Here is a 20583-nt window from a genome sequence, read left to right as displayed (position 1 = left end):
GTGGTAAGGTGGTAACTGCATTCCCATATTTAGTTTTCAGAGGTGGTTCTGCATAGGTAGTTCTAAGTAGAGCACTTTTTATGTAATCATAACCTTAAATCTGGAGGTTTAGTGTTCTCCTGTTTTGTTTTTTTTTTTTTTAAATTAGAAGAGACATTGACACTTGAACACCCTTCATGAAAAAACAAAAATAATAAAATATTTCTGTGTACCTCACATCCAAGGAGACTTTTATTTTGGAAAGCCTAAAGAAACAGGCGTTCACCCTTAGGATAGCACCACTTGCAGATCAGTGGAGCAAAATTATTTTGCTCCACTGGCCTATTTTCTGGATTTATTCCTCGCTTCTCACCATTATTAATTCTGAGTTTCTTTCTGTACTTTCGTCTAATTTTCGAACTGTTTTCCTTCATATTTCCACCATATGGATAACTACATATTCCTCACACATGTTAGTCGGGAATAGAAAGCTTACTTTTTGGGTATCTACTTTCTAGACATGGGTAGTCAATTTCTTGGGATCATCAGACTGGTTTTTATTTTCTGTTTTTCTGGTTTATGATCTCTGGCCTAGTTCCTGTATTGCAGTCATCGCTGCTAACTTCACAGAACGGCTGATATTTATTTCTGTCTTCACTTTTCATTCATTATGCGTATATTGAACTAATGTGACCTTAGAATATAGGCCCTGCAGTTTCCCTACATATACAATAAACTTTAGTAAGTAATTGTAAATTACTAGTGTAAGATGTGGATAGTTATTCATCCTGGACATAGACCCTGAAAGGTTTTAAATTATGTAATCAAATCTTTTGTCCAGGGATCCCTGGGTGGCGCAGCGGTTTAGCGCCTGCCTTTGGCCCAGGGCGCGATCCTGGAGACCCGGGATCGAATCCCACGTCGGGCTCCCGGTGCATGGAGCCTGCTTCTCCCTCTGCCTGTGTCTCTACCTCTCTCTCTCTCTCTCTCTCTCTCTCTGTGACTACCATAAATAAATAAATAAATAAATAAATTAAAAAATTAAAAAAAAAAAATCTTTTGTCCAATTTGTATGTCTTTACTAAAATAGATTTTTGATGGGGAGTTATCTGTGAAATACCTGGAAGCTCTTTGGACTTTGTAGCCCTGGATTTAGAATCAGAAGAACTGGACTTTATTTGTTCATTTGGTAAATAGCCCTTTAGAAGGCCTTGAGATTCAAAGGATCTGTCTAGGCAGCAAGTAGTGTACTATGTAGGAGGTAGGTATATAAAAGAATAATTATAATAAGTATAGCATAATAAGTTCTATTAAAAGATACCTATATTCTGTCAAATGACTCATTTAGGGAGGGACATCTGAGTGTACCTTTCTAGGTGTGGATACCAGGGAAGATTTCATAGGCATATTGAGTTTTGAAGGATAAATGAGATTTTGTCCATGAATGAGGTCAGGGGTAGGGGCGTGGGGGGACAGGCAGAGTGGTGGGGGTAGTATTGAAATGGCATTCTATACTAACTCAAAGTTGTTGAATGGTTAATGTTTTAGAACCTTAGTTTTTTTTTTTTAATTTTTTTTTATTTATTTATGATAGTCACAGAGAGAGAGAGAGGCAGAGACACAGGCAGAGAGAGGGAGAAGCAGGCTCCATGCACCGGGAGCCCGACGTGGGACTTGATCCCAGGTCTCCGGGATCACGCCCTGGGCCAAAGGCAGGCGCCAAACTGCTGCGCTACCCAGGGATCCCAGAACCTTAGTTTTTTAATCAATAAAATAGGAATTATAAGTTACTTATAAGAATATTGTTTTAAAGATTAAAGGAGATAGGGTTATTCAGATAATATATATGTAATATCTTTAATTGGAAAGGTTTTTTACAATGTTACTACTTTGCAGATCAACTTACTTCATTCTTAGATACCTAGAGTTGAAAATTTCTTTAGTATATTATGTTGACATCTATCTTAGAAATATATGTTTTACTCTTCCTATGACAAACTTTGAAATGTTAACTTATTTACATATATACACATCATAAATACCTATGTAGTTGCTGCTTCAGGCTATAGGTTTTTTGAATAGTAATTAAAAAGAGGGTTAGGGATTTGTCCCATACGAATTACTTTGAATAGAAAGAATATTGTAGAAAATAGGGTTTAGATAAAGATTCAGCAATACAAAGCAAATAATTCAATTTTTCTCTAAGTTATTATAGTTTAGTAATTCTAATTAGTACAGTAACAAGCGATAATTAAAAAAAGGTTAAGTCTGGTCTAATTTCTTAGACTCTGAGACAGAATCTTAAAAGATAGATGCTTCAGGGTCTTCTCCATATTTTGCTTTCTAGAGCACATTTGGATTTTTAACTGAAGTGAAAAGATCTGGCAAGAATTGTGTGGCATTGCTCAGTAGTTCCAGGAACTGATCTATATACCCTTAGGATACAGTGAAGATGGCAGGCCAGGGTACAATTCGTGCAGCCGATGTGTTCTGGGATGCTATGTGCGGGCAACAAACAAAAAACAAAGGAAATTTCAGATTTTACGTACTATAAAAATAGCAAAACAGACTCCTGTGATAGAGAATTGGATTGGGGATAGAATACTCTAGATTGGGTGGTCAGGAAGAGTCACATTTCAGCTGAGTAGTGGATGATGAGAGATATAGCCAGTAATGCAAAGGTCTGAGGGCGGAGTGTTTTTGGACAAGAGATATGGCAAATCCAGAAGAGTAGGAAGCATGTATAATAAGGTCATAGAGGTAGACAAGGATCATACCTAATACAGCTGTGTAACCATACTTAATGAGTTTAGAGTTTTATTTTCAGGGTAATGTGAAACAATAGAGGTGTTTTTAGTAGGACTTGGTTTGGCAGAATGGGTTGTAAAGGATAAGATAGAAATCTGAAAAACTTTTTTGAGAGATTATGGGAAAGTATAGTGCTTTGGATTAAGATGGTTGCGATGAAGGTTATAAAAAGTCAGAACCAAAATATTTTGGAAAAATAGCTGACAAGACTTGCTGATGAAAGGTAAGATGGAAAGGGAAAAATAAAGGATATCTCCTGAGGTTTGGGTCTGAGCAACTACTGGAATAATTCCTTCTTATGATGTGTATCCTTCTTATGATGTGTAAGCCCAGAGAAGGAATGGCTTTGGGGTAGGCGAACCAAGAATTTTGTCTTGTATATATTGAATTAAGGCAACAACAGGAAAACAAATCTTAAAACTAGGCACCAGGTTTACTAGAGAGAGATACTGTGCTACTAGCGGGTAGTTTGTTTTTTTCTGGAAGGGCGAAGTTAATTCAGTTTATGTTTTAAAGGAACCAGGGGAGTAAGTTAGTACTTACTGGGCCGCCTGGGTGGCTCAGCGGTTGAACATCTGCCTTCAGGTCTGGGCATGATCCCAGGATGGGGATCGAGTACCCGTATGGGGTTCCCTGCAGAGAGCCTACTTCTCCCTCTGCCTGTGTCTCTACATCTCTCTGTGTCTCTCATGAATAAATAAAATCTTTAAAAAAAAAAAAAAAGTTAGTACTTGGCAGATTTTAAAGAAATCAGGTCTTGACTAAAGAAAGCAAGGAAGGATTCTTGGGTTATTGGGTCCAAAAAAGCTTATTATATCCTTTTTCTTTCTTTGAAGTTTTGTCTTACTAGAAGTAAATGTTTGAGTATAGTGTTTGTAGATAGGTATTTCAGCTTAGAAATGTGGATCACACTTGCTGATTGTGACTGTAGGTAAAGCATCAGTTGAGACTAGTAAATTTATGCATATTTAAATGGCATTAATTAATTAAGTTGTCACTAATTGACTGGCATCTCTTTGGCCAGATGTTTATTTTTTTTGGTTGGGGGGGGTGCATTTATTAAGCTATTTAGTTTTAAAGTTTATTAATTTCTATTAAACTTATGTAGATTTGTTGTTGATGCGTTTTGACATTAGTTTCCAATTTTAGAAACAGCTGTTGGATATGATATTCAGAGAAATAACATAACCTTGCTATTTTCAAGGCATTGCTTAATATTGTTGGAATTCTAGGTGGGTGGAAAATGGCATTCAGGAAATGATTTAATGAAATAAATGGAACATATCCTGTAACTTGAAAAATCTTGAGATTATTAAGATTCTACAGTATTTACAATGGATTTTGGCCACTATTTAGCAGTAAAAATTAAGAAGCAACGGTCTTAGAGAAATTTTAGTAAAAATTAGGTAACCATTAAATCATTCCAGTAATTTTACTATATTCCCCCTCTAGACAGTTCACAAAACTGTGAACACATTAGTCTGTCACCAGTATGGTTGACTAATCTCTATGAACAGCTGTTATAACATGCGTTACTACAATGGGATTTTGTTCAGATTTGGGCTTTTAAAAATAATTTGAAACTTAAATTGAACCTTTAAGCATTTTCTATTCTTTTGATAACATTTGCTTTCTATAAGTGTTCTCAAGTTTAAATTTGTGTGTGTGCAGAAATGCTAGTTCTGTAGAAAACCTATAACTAGATTTTAGATTGTATGTTTTGATTATTAGTAGATCTTTTTTCAAGTCAGCCTCTTTTTACTAGGAATTTCCTCCTTTAAAAAATGTCTTATAATATATCTCTTTAGGCAAACTACAAAGTTATTATGTTCCTTTTAATGGAATGTTGTGAGGAAGTGAATGGCATTTTTATAAAATATTCATATCTTGTATTAAAGAAAGTATGATTTTTTTAAAAAGATTTATTTAGTTTAGAGAGAGCACTTGAAAGCGCACTCGGGAGGGCAGGAGTGAGTGTGGGGGAGGGAGACAGAAGAGGAGAGAGAGTCCTAAGCAGACTCCTAAGCTGGGCAGGAAGCTCAACAAGGGGCTGGCTCTCCCAACCCTGAGATCCATCCCCTCCTGAGCTGAAACCAAGAGTTGGAAACAACCCACTGTGCCACCCAGGTGCCCCAGTCTTTTAAATTTAGTATGCAAACCCTACTTTTGGTCATGTAAGGAAGGAAAAAGAATAGATCACAAGTTCTAGAGTTGACTTTATTTTTAATCTATCAGTTTTACTCACATGCTGTATGTCTTTAAAGTGACTGTGTTCTGACAGAATAAAATGATCTTATTAATCTGGTAGGACAGTGTGGTTATTCATCAAAGGGTATTGTGGTATTGTAAAAACCTTGTTTTAAGAAGAGCATTATATATCACAGGATATTTGTTAAATTCCAGTATGTACAATGTTTCTGAATGTTAAAGATTTTTTTATTTTTTTATTTTTTTTGGTTGCTTTGGGGTTTTTATTTTTCAAAGCACATCAACCATGTTGTGGAGTTTTGCGTTTCATTCTCTAAGTCCCAACATGATCTGATCCCTACCTCCCCTTATTAACTGTTACCTCAAGCCATTTCCTCATCCATTTTTCTGAAGCTGCTTTGGCCTTTTTTTCAGTACTGAGAATACTGTTTCTGACTCTGCTATGCCTATCTTACTGCCCTCTCCCCAGTCTGTCTAATATTATACTCATCCTTTTGATCTCAGCCTAAGTAGCACTTTCTTAGGCTGCCCTTTATCAATCTGAAATAGATCCCTATGTTTCTTTTTCACCATACTCTACTTATAATTTGTAATAAATTCTGTAATTTATAATTTATGTGTATTTAGTAACCTTTCTCCCAACTCAAGTTAAAAAAGCTTCCTGAGAGTAGGGACTGTTTATTTACAACTGTTTACTTAGCATTTCATGATGGTGTTAGGGTAGATCTAGAATTTTTTTATACAAAACTTGTATTCTCTTCATTCTACAGTGACACTCTCTCTTACTCTAGCTGCGTAAGCAGTCAGTGAAATGTGGGTTAACCTACAATCCCTTAATTGCAATTCCAGACTTAAAAACCTGTAAAAAATAGGGGTTGTCAAATTAAAAAAATATAAAAACACATGAGATTTTTATGTACTTTATCCCATTTAGGATGTATAAGCTTACATTATATTCACAACATAATATTTCCCAGACTCTCCATAACATGAGTATGCAATATATGCACTATTAACTTTTCCAAAATTTGGAAACTTCTGAAACATGAAGATAGTGGATTGAGGGGTTGTATTAGCTAGCCTGACTTTACCTCTTTTATCTGTATGACTTTAGGCAAATCATTTAAACTGTGCTTGTAAGATTGAACTTGATTTACAACTCATGTACTTCCAACTCAAGAATTCTTAGATTTCACATCCCCGTTATGAATCACATAACCTAACATGATGGTTTTGATCAATAAATAGATGATAGATTACTTCAGCATTTAGAATTTATTTTCATATAAATGAAAATCAAATTACAATGCTAAGTTTATGTGTATACATGGTATCAAGGTTTAATTTTTTTTTTGTATTTTTGGTGCTTGTGGATGCCCTATACATTTTTCATAGCAGTAAGCCTTCTTAAAGTTTGGTAGCTAATTTATATATTTCATTGTAAATTAGAAACTGCTAGAGGATAGTGGTGATGCTTTTCTAATTTGGTGGTTCTTGACTATATTTGGAAGCTGTTCATTGTTTGTAGCTGACTTTTAGTATGTAATATGAAAATAAGCATAACCTGATGAATACCTGGACTTCTTATTTAAATAGGAAGTATAATATGTTTTGGTAAGCAATTCTTTATAAGGTAGTATAAATCTGCAAAGTACACTTCATACTCTTTTTTTCCTTTGGCTCTTGGATTGCCTTGATGAATATATATGGTGGTACAAATATTCCAGTTTTACAGAGGAAGAGACTAAAACTCTAAGAAGTTTTGGCTTTGCCACAGTCACATTTATGAGATGCATAGTGAAGGTGGACCTTCAAGCTCCCCTTGTGATTTCAAGTTCATTATTTACCTGTATATTCTGTTGTCTTTTAAATATCAAATTTTATAAAATGTTATATACCATAAAGAATATAAAATACCTAAATTTCCTAATCGTTATTTTAATATCAAGTATGTGCATTTTGTCACCTTGATTTCATTTTCTTTTAAAATGGAAAATGACCTTAGTGGTTTATGTTTACTTATTTCTGAAACTTTGGCTTTAAGCTACTGTCACTGCTTGTAATACTGTTATTAGTATTGAGTTTTATGGTATCCAAGAGGTAGCTTGCAGTTTTCTGTTACCAAAAAAAGAGAGAGAGATAAAGGGACATACTAATTTATCTTAGATTTCATAACAAGAGACATTTAATGGATCATAAGATCTTACCAGTTGAGAGTGTTAATCTTAAGTTTCCATTTTTAATTTTTACATTGGTAGTTATAATCATAGAAGTTGTCTTTGGGTGCTCACCAATTTAATTAAAAAAATACAGTGATGGAAGGAAATACATAGTTTTATAACTATTTTATACCTCCGTAGAATTTTAAACTAATAATTTACTTTTAAAAACTTTACATATTACACCTCGATGTACATTCAACCTGATTTAAAGCCCTGGACAGATAATTCAAGAGCCTCCAGGCCAGTTAGAATTTAAACCATTCCAAGTTTAAAGACTCCTTCCTTCAAATGAAAAGTATTTTACATATTTTCTCAGTTGTAAATAACTCCTTAAAATACACACATTTTATGAAGACCACGTGCCTGTTGTAGGCAATTTGAAAATCTGATTTTAAGATTTGTTTTAAAATAAAAACTGTGGATCTCAGCAATAAATTCTTATTCCAGCTACACTGGATTTTATTTTGCCCTTTGAGAGTTTGATAATCAAAAAGTAAGAAGTTAGGTTTCTCATTGCTCGATATATTTAACAAATCCATGTTGTTACATCTTAAAATTTTAACTCTCAAACTCTGCTTGACTATGATAATTTGGTTCTAAGCCAGAATTGTTTTAAATAAAAATTATGTTTTGGCTTCCTTTGAGCATTTTCTTTGTACTACAGTGTATTCAATACAATTCCTTAATCATTAATGAAATCTGACTATTTTGATTATACAATAAAAATGTTTGTCATCTGAGCTAGTAGTAATGTGGATTCATTTATTAAAGTTCTTCCAAAAGATTAGGTAACAAGCTATATGAAAGAATTGTAGTGCTCTTACAATGAGGCATAACAGGATTTCAGTTAATATTGTCAGAAATCACTGTATGAATACAAAATTGCTCAATGTGACATTTGTTCATATATTTTATCTTCTCCTATTAGGGACTTGGGTAATGAAGTGTATATTTGACTGTCATTTGCCAGTTGGAAAGGCTCCAAAAACAAGGAGGCATTTGTACATGTGCAGATGTTGGCAGGGTTCCCTTTTCTCCTGTTGTCAAAGACCATTTTATTTTCACAAAGATATGTTTGTATCTGTTTTACAGTATGGCATGTGAATAATATACCAATAATGTATGGAGGAATTTTGTTTTACTTTTTTGTGGGACAAAACTATACAATTTCATTTTCATATATTACCAATTTTTAGTCTTCCCTCCCCCCCCTCTTTTTTTTACGTCAGGGACTTTGTACATGAATACTAATGGGAAAGAGTTAAATCTTTTGCAATTTGTGTAGATTTTCAAGGTCAAGGAAGCATTTTAAAATTGAGAGAAAAAGTTGAAAATAACCTGGTTAGCAGACAGTTTTTTGCAGTTTACATTGGACATGAGCAATCTCACTTTTCCCAGTACCCAAGGAAGTAAAAAAAAAAAAAAAAAAAAATTCTCATGTATAAGATGAGAAATGTGTTTCCCTCTTCCTTCTTGCTAAAGAATCGGATGTTGCCTTTGAATTAAGATGGACTCAATTCACTTACTATATTTAAAGATTCATACTATCATATCTAAATTTTTAATTTACATAATTAGTGTTTTATCACAAAACTGCAGATATTAAAATTTAAAAGAAAGTTGCATATACGGGGATGCCTGGGTGGCTCAGTGGTTGAGCGGTCTGCCTTTGGCTCAGGGTTTGGTCCTGGAGTTCTGGAATCAAGTCCTGCACCGGGCTCCCTGCAGGGAGCCTGCTTCTTCCTCTGCCTGTGTCTCTGCCTATCTCTGTGTGTGTGTGTGTGTGTGTCTTATGAATAAATACATAAAATCTTTAGAAAGTTACACATCTAAAGAAACAAGTATAGTTACTATGCCTTAATAGTCATAGTTGAAAGGAAGCACAAATGAAAATAGGTAATTACGGATCAAGTTTAGTTCTAAGAACGTTTTGTTTTACAGTTGATAAAAATATTAAGGATATTACTGACTTTTTTTCAATTTTATGAAAGTTCAAGGTAAAGTTAATATTACTTATTTTCATAAGAAGAGCCTCATCGCTAGCTCTTTAAATGTATGTAGATTGTTCAATTTTTAGCAATTGAAGTAATCTATATTTATATTCTGCAGTGTCTTGCTTTGTTTCTGTTACAGTGTTTGTGTAAATATCATCTTGTAATTTTTTTTCCCCCCAACTTAAGGAAAGGTGCTAGGCTTCTTCTATACTTCATGTAGTCATGTTATTTTCCAAGAAGTTTAAAACATTACTTCCCATCCTTTTGCACCACAGTGCTTATTTTGTAGGTGGTCATTTTAGCACTGGAAAGATCTTAGATAAAGCCTTACTTTTAAGTTTAAAGTGACTTGTTCATCAACACAAAAGACTTTTGTTTTAGGATATTAATTTTCCCAGTGTTTATAAAATCCATTAGGAAACCTTGCTAAAATTAAGCGAATAAATAATTTTGAAATTGAACTAAAGGTGAACAGAAAATATAGTGGCAGTAGAAAGGGAAACGAGACTGACTTGGGACCAAAGGTACGTAGAGTGCAGGTTGCATCAATAGGATATCAGATTGCTCTTAACCAACCTTTGGGTGTACATTAAGAAACACTTCTTTGAATCTCTCTGTAAATTGTACCCCTGCCTGCTTGTGGGCTAGGTAAAGTCTCTATTAAATGCTCTCTTAGGGGGATCCCTGGGTGGCGCAGCAGTTTAGCGCCTGCCTTTGGCCCAGGGCGCGATCCTGGAGACCCGGGATCGAATCCCACGTCGGGCTCCCGGTGCATGGAGCCTGCTTCTCCCTCTGCCTATGTCTCTGCCTCTCTCTCTCTCTCTCTGTGTGTGTGTGTGTGTGTGTGTGTGTGTGTGTGTGTGTGACTATCATAAATAAAAAAATAAAAAATTAAAAAATAATTCTGTTTAAAAAATAAATAAATTAAATAAATAAATGCTCTCTTAGGGCCTATACTACTCTTAGTAACTAACACTGCTTATACTCAAAATTATTTGCTTAGTATCTGTCTGCTCTTCAAAAATTTGTATTTTAGAGACCCTCTGTTTTGTTCACTCTTAATTGCCAGCACAGCACAGTGCATGGTGCCTGGTAAATACTTGCTGACTAATAGGCCTGCAGTGCTGTTCATTCAAAAGTAAGGATGGTTGACTGTACTTAAGTCAAAAAGATACAAGAAAATGTAAATATTTCTAGATTTGGTAATAAGGAAGGTGCCTTATATGTTTATCAGTTTGGTTCTGCAATTTGATAAGCAAGACTTATTTATTCTGTTTTAGCTTTATAATGTAAAGTTACCTATTTAAGTTTTTTCAGGTCCCTCCCTAGTAATGGTAGAATTAGAAAAGAAATCAAGTTTATCTCTTTTCAGCTCCTGAATATAACAGAACATCCAAGCATATACCTAGTAACAATGTCTGCTGAGAGGATCTGGGGTAGACCTAAAATATTTTCATCTGAATCTCTTATAATATTAAGGTAATTCTTTTGTAGAGTTTTCCATCTGATGAAGGTTGGCCATTTGCAAAATATCTTGGAGCTTGTGGAAGAATGGTGGCTGTAAATTATGTTGGAGAAGAACTGTGGAGTTACTTTAATGCACCATGGGAGAAACGAGTTGACCTCGCTTGGCAATTAATGGAAATAGCAGAGCAACTTACAAACAATGACTTTGAATTTGCACTCTACCTCCTGGATGTCAGCTTTGACAATTTTGCAGTTGGTCCTAGAGATGGGAAGGTAATCATTGTGGATGCTGAAAATGTTTTGGTTGCTGACAAAAGGTTAATTAGACAAAGTAAGTACATAACTTATATTTGCTTCTTGTATACATTTTTTATGTCAAAGTTTATATTTATATGAAACAAACTTTTAATTTCCTTCTTAGATGGAAGCCTTGCCTCATTGTTTTAGTTGACCAGTATCAGTAAATGCATACCAGTTTATTATATTTGTACTCCTAATCAGTTTCTCCATGTTTCATAAAATATCCTTTGGATATAAACAGACACAGATATACTTTGTGTCTATGTGTGTGTATGTGCACATCTTTTTCTTACAATCTAATCTACATTCTGTAGTTTAGGAGTATAATGAAGAATTAGGTTTTTATTTAGTTACAGACTACCAGAGAAACTGTTCTGCTCTCATGGAGGTCTTATTTTTCTGTGGGGTCACTACAGTGATGTTCTGTGCATTGTTTTCTGGGGTTCCTGTGGTGATTTTTTTTTTTCTTTTAACCATTTATATAATTTCTAGCACTGCAGACCCCTAACTTTGGTTTGATATTACATCTTTCCCAAACTTAGCTCTCCATTGGTTTGTGAGCTTGTATGGTAGGTATAGGTGGGCAGACTCTCTGTAGTTTTTTGAAAATTAAATGGCACAGGAATTTTAAAGTGCCAGGGACAAAGCCTGTAACTCTATAATTAATTTACTTAATAAAAGAAACTGAAAGGTAGTTGTTTTATGGTGTGAGGGTCTTATATTTTTAATCTTCTCCCCTGTCATATAAGGATCTTTTGATGAACCCAGTCCAAAAATGTGTGGCACCTGGGGAATGTAGTGAAAGCAACAACAGCATTTTATTATGTTGACGCTTAGATGTGGCATGATCTTACCTTGATCCTGTTAAATACTTGATTTTTCCCAGTATCTTGTTCTGATTCCATATTCACGAAACTATTATTTCTTGACTTGCCACATAGATCCTCCTACAGGGAGTAAACACCCTGCTGGAGTGTTTTATTCTCCACTTCTTCCTACATTTGTGAATGTTGCAGTAACTTATACCATTCTTTTCTTTTCTTTTTTTTTATACAAATATTTTTGTTTATTTATTCAGAGAGAGAGAGAGGCAGAGACACAGGCAGAGGGAGAAGCAGGCTCCATGCAGGGAACCCGATGTGGGACTCGATCCCCGGTCTCCAGGATCACACCCCAGGCTTAGGCGGCACTAAACCACTGCGCTACCGGGGCTGCCCTATACCATTCTTTTCTTTTTGAAAATGTACAGTTCAGTGGTTTTTAGTGTACTTACAAAGTTGTGCAACTTGCCTAAACTTTTAAAATTTTCAAAACTTTACAAATTTACAAACACTGAAATGTGTTTGTATAAATAATTTCTTGGGATACCTAGGTGGCACAGCACTTAAGTGTCTACCTTTGGCCCAGGGTGTGATCCCCGAATCTGGGATTGAGTCCCACATTGGGCTCCTTGCATGGAGTCTGCTTCTCCCTCAGCCTATGTCTCTGCCTCTCTTTCTCTCTCTCTCTCTCTTTCACTGTGTCTCTCCTGACTAAATTAAAAAAAAAATTCTTTGAAAAAAATAATTTCTTGTAACTTTTTTTATGCAGACATTCTTGGAATAATATGTCACAATTTTATACCAACTAATTCCTTATCTTGGATGAACACAGCCACACCAGTATATTCATACAGTGAACATTGCCCCAGTGCTACTTTAACTCTCACCAATTCTTTCCAAGTGTCTCATGGTAGGGTTAACTTCCCATTATTCTTTAAGTAAAAATCAAGCTCCTATTTACATTCTGTCAACACCACAAAAACAAGTAATCTTATCAAAAAATGAGCAGAGAATTCAATTAAACATTTTTCCAAAGAAGACATACAGCTGGCCAACAGACACATGAAAAAATGTTCAGCATCACTAATCATCAGGGAAATGCAGATCAAAACCACAGTGAGATAATACCTCACACTAGTCAGAAGGGTTAGTATCTAAAAGACAATTAACAACTGTTGGCAATGATGTGGAGAAAAGGGAACCATCATGCATTGCTGATGTGAATATAAATTGGTGCAACCACTGTGGAAAATAGATAGTATGGAGGTTCCTCAAAAAATTAAATAGAAATTCCATATGATCCAGTAATTCCACTACTGTGTATTTATCCAAAGAAAACAATAACATTAATTTGAGAAGATAAATGCACCCCTGTGTTTGCTATACCATTATTTACAATAGCCTAGATACGGAAGGAATTCAAGGTGAATGGATAAAGAGGGAGTGGTGGGTATATGTGTGTGTATACACACATGATACACACACACACATATACATATGATATACACGCACATACATACACAAAATGAAAGTTTAGCCATAAAAAAGGATGAGATCTTGCCATTTGCAATGACATGGATTGACTTAGAAGGTATTACACTAAGTGAAATAAGTCACAAAGAGAAAGGCAAATACTATGATTTCACTTATGTGGAATATAAAAAAATAAAGGAAAAAACAAACAAAAAACCCAGACACTTAAATACAGAGAACAAATTGATGGTTGTCAGAGGGGAGATGGGCAAAATAGATAAAGGGGATAAAGGTATATAAATTTAAAGTTACAAAGTAAGTCAAAAGAAGAAAAGTGCAGCATGGGAAATATAGTCAATTATGTAGTAACGTGTGGTGACAGTTGACAGCATCATAGTGAGCGTTGAATAATGTATAGAATTGGCAAATCAATATGTTGTACACCTGAAACTAACATAATATTGTATCTTAATTATACTTAAATTACAAAATGCTTAGGGTGAACGAATTTTTTATGTTTTGTAACATTTGAATGTGAATGTTTCAAACAAAAGTAGACTAATACTCTCTAATATTTAAAAGGAACCTTAAAGAGAAAGAAAGGAAAAAAAATTTTTTTTTAAGATTTTATTTATTTATTCATGAGAGACAGAGAGAGGCAGAGACACAGGCAGAGGGAGAAGCAGGCTCCATGCAGGGAGCCTGATGTGGGATTCTATCATGGAACTCCAGGATCACGCCCTGGGCCGAAGACGGGCACTAAACCACTGAGCCACCCAGGGATCCCCAGGAAAAAAATTCTTAATCAGGGCCCAATCTGCTTCAGTTTTAATACTCCACTGTCTACTGCCCTTGATGCTTTAGCTACAGTGGCCTTTTGGTTTCTTGAATGAACCTTTTTGCTTCTGGGCTTTTCTATATACTGTTTCCTCTGCCTAAAATGCCTCATCTCACCATGTGAATGGAGCTATTGGATATTATCCTAAGCAAAATAAATCAATCAGAGAAGACAATTATCGTATGATCTCACTCAAATGTGGAATTTGAGAAATAAAACAGACGATCATAGAGAAAGAGTTTTGAAAAAATAAACAAGGCGAAATCAGAGAGGGAGACAAACTATAAGAGACTCTTAACCATAGGAAACAAACTGAAGTTCCTTGGAGGGGAGGAGGTGGGGGATGGGTTACTGTGTGATGGGATTAAGGAGGGCACATGATGAAATGAGCACTGGGTATTCTTTAAGACTGATGAATCACTGACCTCTACCTCTGAAACCAATATTACATTATATGTTAATTAATTGAATTTAAATAAAATAAAAATAAATTTAAAAAAATGCTTCCTCTTTCTTCTGTATACAGCTAACTACTTGTCCTTTGAACCTTAGCTTAAATGTTACATTTGACCAGTATATCTAATGCTAGAGGGTTGTTTCTTTCATAAACCTTTCTACTATAAAAAGGTTTGTTTCCTTTGTAGCATTTCCCATTATTTGTTTATCTACTTATTTAATGTCTGTTTCACATAGTTGATTGTAAGCTGGTGAGGGCAGAAACCATCTATTTATTTTCTTTACCAGTATATACCCTTGCCTGCTATAGAGTAGGCAAATAGTTACTTGCTGAATGAATGTTTTTCACTTATCTTTCCTCTGCCAACCCCTTAAGTTCCAAGGGTCTGCCCTGTCTTTGTTTTTTTCATTTGCTTTGAACATGCTTTCCAATATAATACAGCTCTTCTCTTGGCTCCATTAAGCACTTGTATGTTGATGTGTTCTAAATATGTGTACTGTACCTCTGACTTCAAAGTCCTCTAAGTTTCTTTTTTTAAGTCCTCTAAGTTTCAAGTCTATTTCTAGTTGCATATGTGATATACCCACCTGAATACCTCATAGCTACTTTATATTTACTCTCTATTTATATATAAAATATTAATACTAGTATGTAAATAGTATCTACCTTGCCATCCAATTAGAACCTTAAACTTTACTCAAAACTAAACTCCTGTGTTTCTACAATTTGGCTTTTTTTCCTGGACTACAGGTTGTTATAATCATCTCTTCGTAGCCTCATCTGTACCATCTCCCCAGGTAGCTGTCTCACAGGTTAGCCTCCATGAACTTATTACTGTCTCCTGAATCAGCTGAACAAACCCTTAAGTGTATGCCTTTGCACAAACTATACTGGGCCCAAAATACAGTTTTCCCTCATTTATTTTCACATTTGCTTAGTAAAGACCTAAATCACATGTTTTCTACACAGCTTTCTTCAGTGCCAGGCAGAAGTACTGCTTCTCTGTATTCTTGAAGCATTGCGTCCTGCTTCTCTGTGTGGCACTTTCTCTATGTGATAGAAAGTTTCCATCTAGACTGAACCCTTCAATAGTTAGAGACCTCTTCTGATTTTTGCTCTGGCATTGATGAATTCCCATGTTTATATATAAATCAATAAATTTCAGTATTTAAAATTATAATACAATTTTAGGAACAAATACTACTCTGTTAATTAGTAAAATATTTTGGGAAGGAATGGAAACTCTCTTAAAATGTATTTTTCTCTTTCTGCTTTTCCCCCTTTTACAGATAAACCTGAAAACTGGGATGTGTGGTACGAAAGCAAATTTGATGACTGTGATAAGGAGGCTTGCTTATCGTTTTCAAAAGAAATTCTTTGTGCTCGTGCAACTGTGGACCACAATTACTACGCTGTTTGTCAGAACCTCTTATCCAGACATGCCACCTGGCGTGGCACTTCTGGAGGACTTCTTCATGATCCACCAAGTGAAATTGCCAAAGATGGCCGTCTAGAGGCCTTGCTGGACGAGTGTGCCAACCCAAAGAAGCGCTATGGCAGATTCCAGGCTGCAAAAGAACTGCGTGAATACCTAGCACAATTGAGTAACAATGTGAGGTAGTCTATGGTGAACTTTTCTTTTCTCCATTTAAATAGCACTGGCTAAAACTAAACCACCAAAAACTATCTGGAAAAATGAAATTTGGAAGTAATACATTCAGAGAATGATAAACCTTGCACTGATATCTTATGTTAACATCAAAATAAGACATTACTTCAAAAATCACATGATGCTTCTGCAAATAAGTTTGTTCTTACACTTTGGAGACTTGAGCTATCATTGACTGCTTTGCTCCCTTGAATGCCTGAGTGGATTATTAAATATTGTGAAGCTATTGGAAATGAGTCTGATAGTTACATTGGCTTGTGTATCAAAGGGTACTTGGTATTTGACTTAGTTTGCATTACTATCATGATTTTGTGAATCTCTTGCATTTACTTTGAATGTCAAGTTAGATTGGCCTGTTTTATAGGCCACTTTTTCCTTCTGATGTGTAGGTATTTTTCCCCCCATTTTTATGTTTTTTATTAAATTTCACACATTCAGGTTATTCTAGGTGTTTATTTAAATTTGAACTAGCTTTTGTTCAGTGCTATGCGGTACACATTTCCTGGTAGGGCAAGATTCCCAGGTTTACTGTATTTTCAGAGAGCTGAATATTTTATTATGTAAATACTTTTCTCCCCACTTTCTGTGGTTTCACCATTGCATGAAATCATTCAAGGTTATTTAACAGTTACATCCCTCTATGCCTATAAGTGTACACTAAACACGGAAGTTTGGCATATGTTACAAAATGTCATCTTGTCCTTTAAAAGGCTTTAAGAAGAGTATACTAGCAATCTACACCTTTATGTTAATTTTGATTGAGAAAAAAAACAACAGTATTTTTTAAATGCTAACTAGTCCAATATAGTCCAATGCATATGCCAAAGAAATGTTAGATCTAGTGTCACGGTTAGACTTTAAAATTGATCACCTACATATTCTTACTGTCACACTTCCAATACTATGTCATTATTACATTCACATCTTACTGGTTATTTTATGTTGCAAAGGTAAGCTACTGCTTCCAAGCATATGTGACTTCAAGATATCCTACTTTATATTCATTGGTAGTAACAGAAATTAACACGGTATAGTCATCATTTGAGTTTATTTGGGCATCATAACTTTTTATTTATTGATGGACTAGTAATTTTTATTCAAAAGCATAGTTTAGCCAGTCTGCCCAGCCTGGTCTTCATTACCCCATTGTTAAGCATCAAAACATCAAATTTAAATACTTGGATAAAAATTAACAACTATGTGAAATTTGTGGGCTATTTTAAAAAGTTACAGTATATAAATTGACTATCACTAACATAGGTGATAACTTTTTTTTTAGTTACTGCTTTAACTTATGGCAAAATTTGGTATAGTACGCAGTATCTAGTTCTAAACTGACTTTATTCTAAATCAGAAAGTGATTAAAATATGCACAACCAAAGCCAAGTTTTTCTTTTCTGTTTCATTCATTCAGCAACTATTTATTGAGCATCAACTCTGTGCCAGGCACATTACTAGCTGCTACACACTGTCTGAACATGACATATGGTTAAGTAACTTTACAATGATTATCAAATACTTCAATGTAGGTATTTAAGTTGAGATAGCATTGAGTTAGTGTGGTACATTCATGTTATTTTACTGTTGTGATAGAAATTCTACTTGTACCATCTATAACTGGGTTGCTACAAAAAAGCATGATGAAATGAATACTGTTAACCCCAGTATAAAACTGGGAGGAGAAAAGTAAGGTCTCTCCATTATAAAATAGATTGCATTATGTTAATTTCTATACATCCATATATTACAGGTATCAACTAGCCCTCAAAGAAACACTTAAGTCCTAGAAATTTTACTAAAGCTGACTTTTTACAACTTCAGAAATTTTTGAGGGGAGCAGGTAAAATTATTTGTCATTCACCATTACTCAGAACTTCAAATAAAATACACATTTTCAAAACAGAGCACCTTTTATATTTGATAAGTGTTCATTACAAACTTTAGAATGCCAGTCACAGAGGGTTGTCTTTATGCGGCTTAGCAAACCTTTATCTTACTTTGGAAAAGTGATTGTGATTGCAGAAAAGGAAGTGAGAAAATACTGCCAGCAGTGATTGCTACTGGAGGTAGTTCTTAAAACTACCATTTCCCCCATGAGATTATGTGGAATTTCTTTTATCCTTGGAAAAAGTTGAGAAGATAGTAAAAGAATTAGGAATTTTAAATTACAGGGAAAAATATGTACGTGAAAAGCAATAAATATTTTGTTCACTTTGCTATCAAGATGTTCACTATCAGATATTTATTATACAGCAGCAATTTATATTTTTAATCATTGCCCATTAATAGACACAGTAAAATATTTTTGAATCAGACATTTGGGGTTTGTATGTGCATTAAAATTGTCTTTTGTACTGTAAGTTACTGTTTAATTTGAATATTTTATCAGAACTGTCTCCCTGTGCCTTTATAATATAAAGTTGTTTCTACAACTTTTAATGATCTTAATAAAGAATACTTTAAGAATCACACTTTTCAGACTATCTCTTAACTTCAAATATCCAAATGTTTTTGAATGGAAAGTGAGGTTGTGTAGATAAGTTGTTTTTTTCCTTTTGCATGTATTATGATACCATTTTCAGAAACTATCCAGTTGGTAGTGTGCTGGACTTAAAGTTTGTGTGTTTTCTTCTGTTTTTCTGTAGTAGACTCTTTTCTGTAATAGATAACTTTTACTGCTGAAATGGGAGTTATAAAATAAAACATGGGATTTTTCAAATGTATACAGGAGAATAACGTAAGGAACAATAGTTAACTATGGTTATACTAACTTCAAAAGTTAGCAAACATGTGGCCAAACTTCTTTCATCTATGTCCCAACTTACTTGACCCCAGGTTATTTTGAGCAAATCTGAAATGTTATTTGATTCAGAGATATACATTTCTCTTACAACAAAATCACATTACCATTTTACATCTAAAAATTAACAGTAATACCTCAGCATCACCAAAGCAGGAAAATTCTCAAATACCACTGTCTTTTCTCAAAAACTCAAGATCCTGCTGGCTATATACAGGGATTTAATTTGATGATCAATAAGGATAATAACTAAAATGGACCAAAACATTGTAAATATGTAAATTATGCATTCAAAATACTAACAGCAAACAAAGACAAACCAATCCATTCACCTTTGGAAGGATATTAAGGGGTTAGTGTGCAAACTAACTGGTAACTTGGAGACAAAGAAGCATTCATCCTGCCTTACCCCAGGGTAATCAAATAATTCACCAGAAGAATTCATAAAATATATAGAATTATAACAGTTAAATGCAGAAGGAGTGTTAGAATATCACCATTTCATAATTCCTAATAAAAGAGCTAGACAATGTTCATCAGTTGCTACTGAAGCCATTAATTGAAAAGCTAATGAGGAACTTTGTATGGATAGATGAAGATGACAAGACCTGAACACACTGGTCAATCTTAATGATGTGCCTTATACTGTGACTCAAAGAAAAGTATCCAGCACCACAAGAAAAGGAGAAAAAAAAATTGGCAAGAAAAGGAAAAAAAAAATCGGATCAAGCCCCTAGATCTATTAATAGGAGATCTACAACACAAGGAAAAGTGTTAAAAGATAGCATGGACCTACAGTCAACAAAATCTAGAACATGGGTAATTCTGCAGGATAAGTGACTTGGTTTTGTTTAACAAATTTCATATTAAAAGAATCTTAACATACAGAATAAATGGAAATGTCACCTTTGTATCCTGATTCGAACAAATCAACTTTAAAACTGGAAACAGATTCGAACAACTAAACAATAAGATCTTAGATAACTTCATCCACTTTAGTGTGTACTTTGTTTTAATGTGTGGAAAAAAACAAAAGTACCTATTCTATACTGGGTTATATACTTTATTCTATACAAAGTTAACTACATGTCTAAATTTTGAGTAAGAGTATTTTCGTTTTTTTTTTTTTTCTAAAAATTTTATTTATTCATGAGAGACATAGAGAGGCAGAGACATAGAGGGAGAAGCAGGGTCCTCGTAGGGAGCCTGAAAAGGGGACTCATTTGCGGGACCTGGGATCACGCCCTGAGCCAGAGGCAGATCCTCAACCACTGAGCCACCTAGGCATCCCTATTTTAGTTCTTTTTCTTTTGAAAAGTTACTTGCCCATGATCACAAAAATAGTGGCAGACCTGGGTCTCAACAGTGATTTTCTGATTGACTTCAATATTCTTTCTACTATATACCATGTTGCAGCTCTTGAGAATCAGAAGTTATAGTTTAAGGAAAGAATATGTATATATAATTGTAAAACACATTCATATGCATTTCCTCAATTGCTATAAATTACTGGAGGAGATTTATGAGTGCAATGAGAGTGCAATCCC

At 34.5% G+C, this 20583-nt stretch overlaps 1 protein-coding gene across 3 annotated transcripts in view; it reads left to right on the top strand.

Annotated features, from left to right (window-relative positions):
- DIPK2A (divergent protein kinase domain 2A) overlaps positions 1-18707 on the top strand; it is a 30802-nt gene extending 12095 nt beyond the window's left edge. For all 3 annotated transcript variants that reach the window (XM_077864852.1, XM_077864851.1, XM_077864853.1), the window contains exons 2-3: positions 10706-11009; positions 15857-18707. In XM_077864852.1, the coding sequence (XP_077720978.1) occupies positions 10763-11009; positions 15857-16188 (579 nt within the window). In that variant the 5' untranslated portion in view covers positions 10706-10762 and the 3' untranslated portion in view covers positions 16189-18707. The remainder of the gene's footprint in view (positions 1-10705; positions 11010-15856) is intronic.
- The last annotated feature ends 1876 nt before the right edge of the window (positions 18708-20583 follow it).

The sequence above is a fragment of the Canis aureus genome, chromosome 22, assembly GCF_053574225.1.
Source record: "Canis aureus isolate CA01 chromosome 22, VMU_Caureus_v.1.0, whole genome shotgun sequence".
NCBI classification, from domain to species: domain Eukaryota; kingdom Metazoa; phylum Chordata; class Mammalia; order Carnivora; family Canidae; genus Canis; species Canis aureus.
The sequence above is the reverse complement of the archived record's forward strand: the minus strand, read 5'-3'. Positions and strand labels throughout refer to the sequence as shown.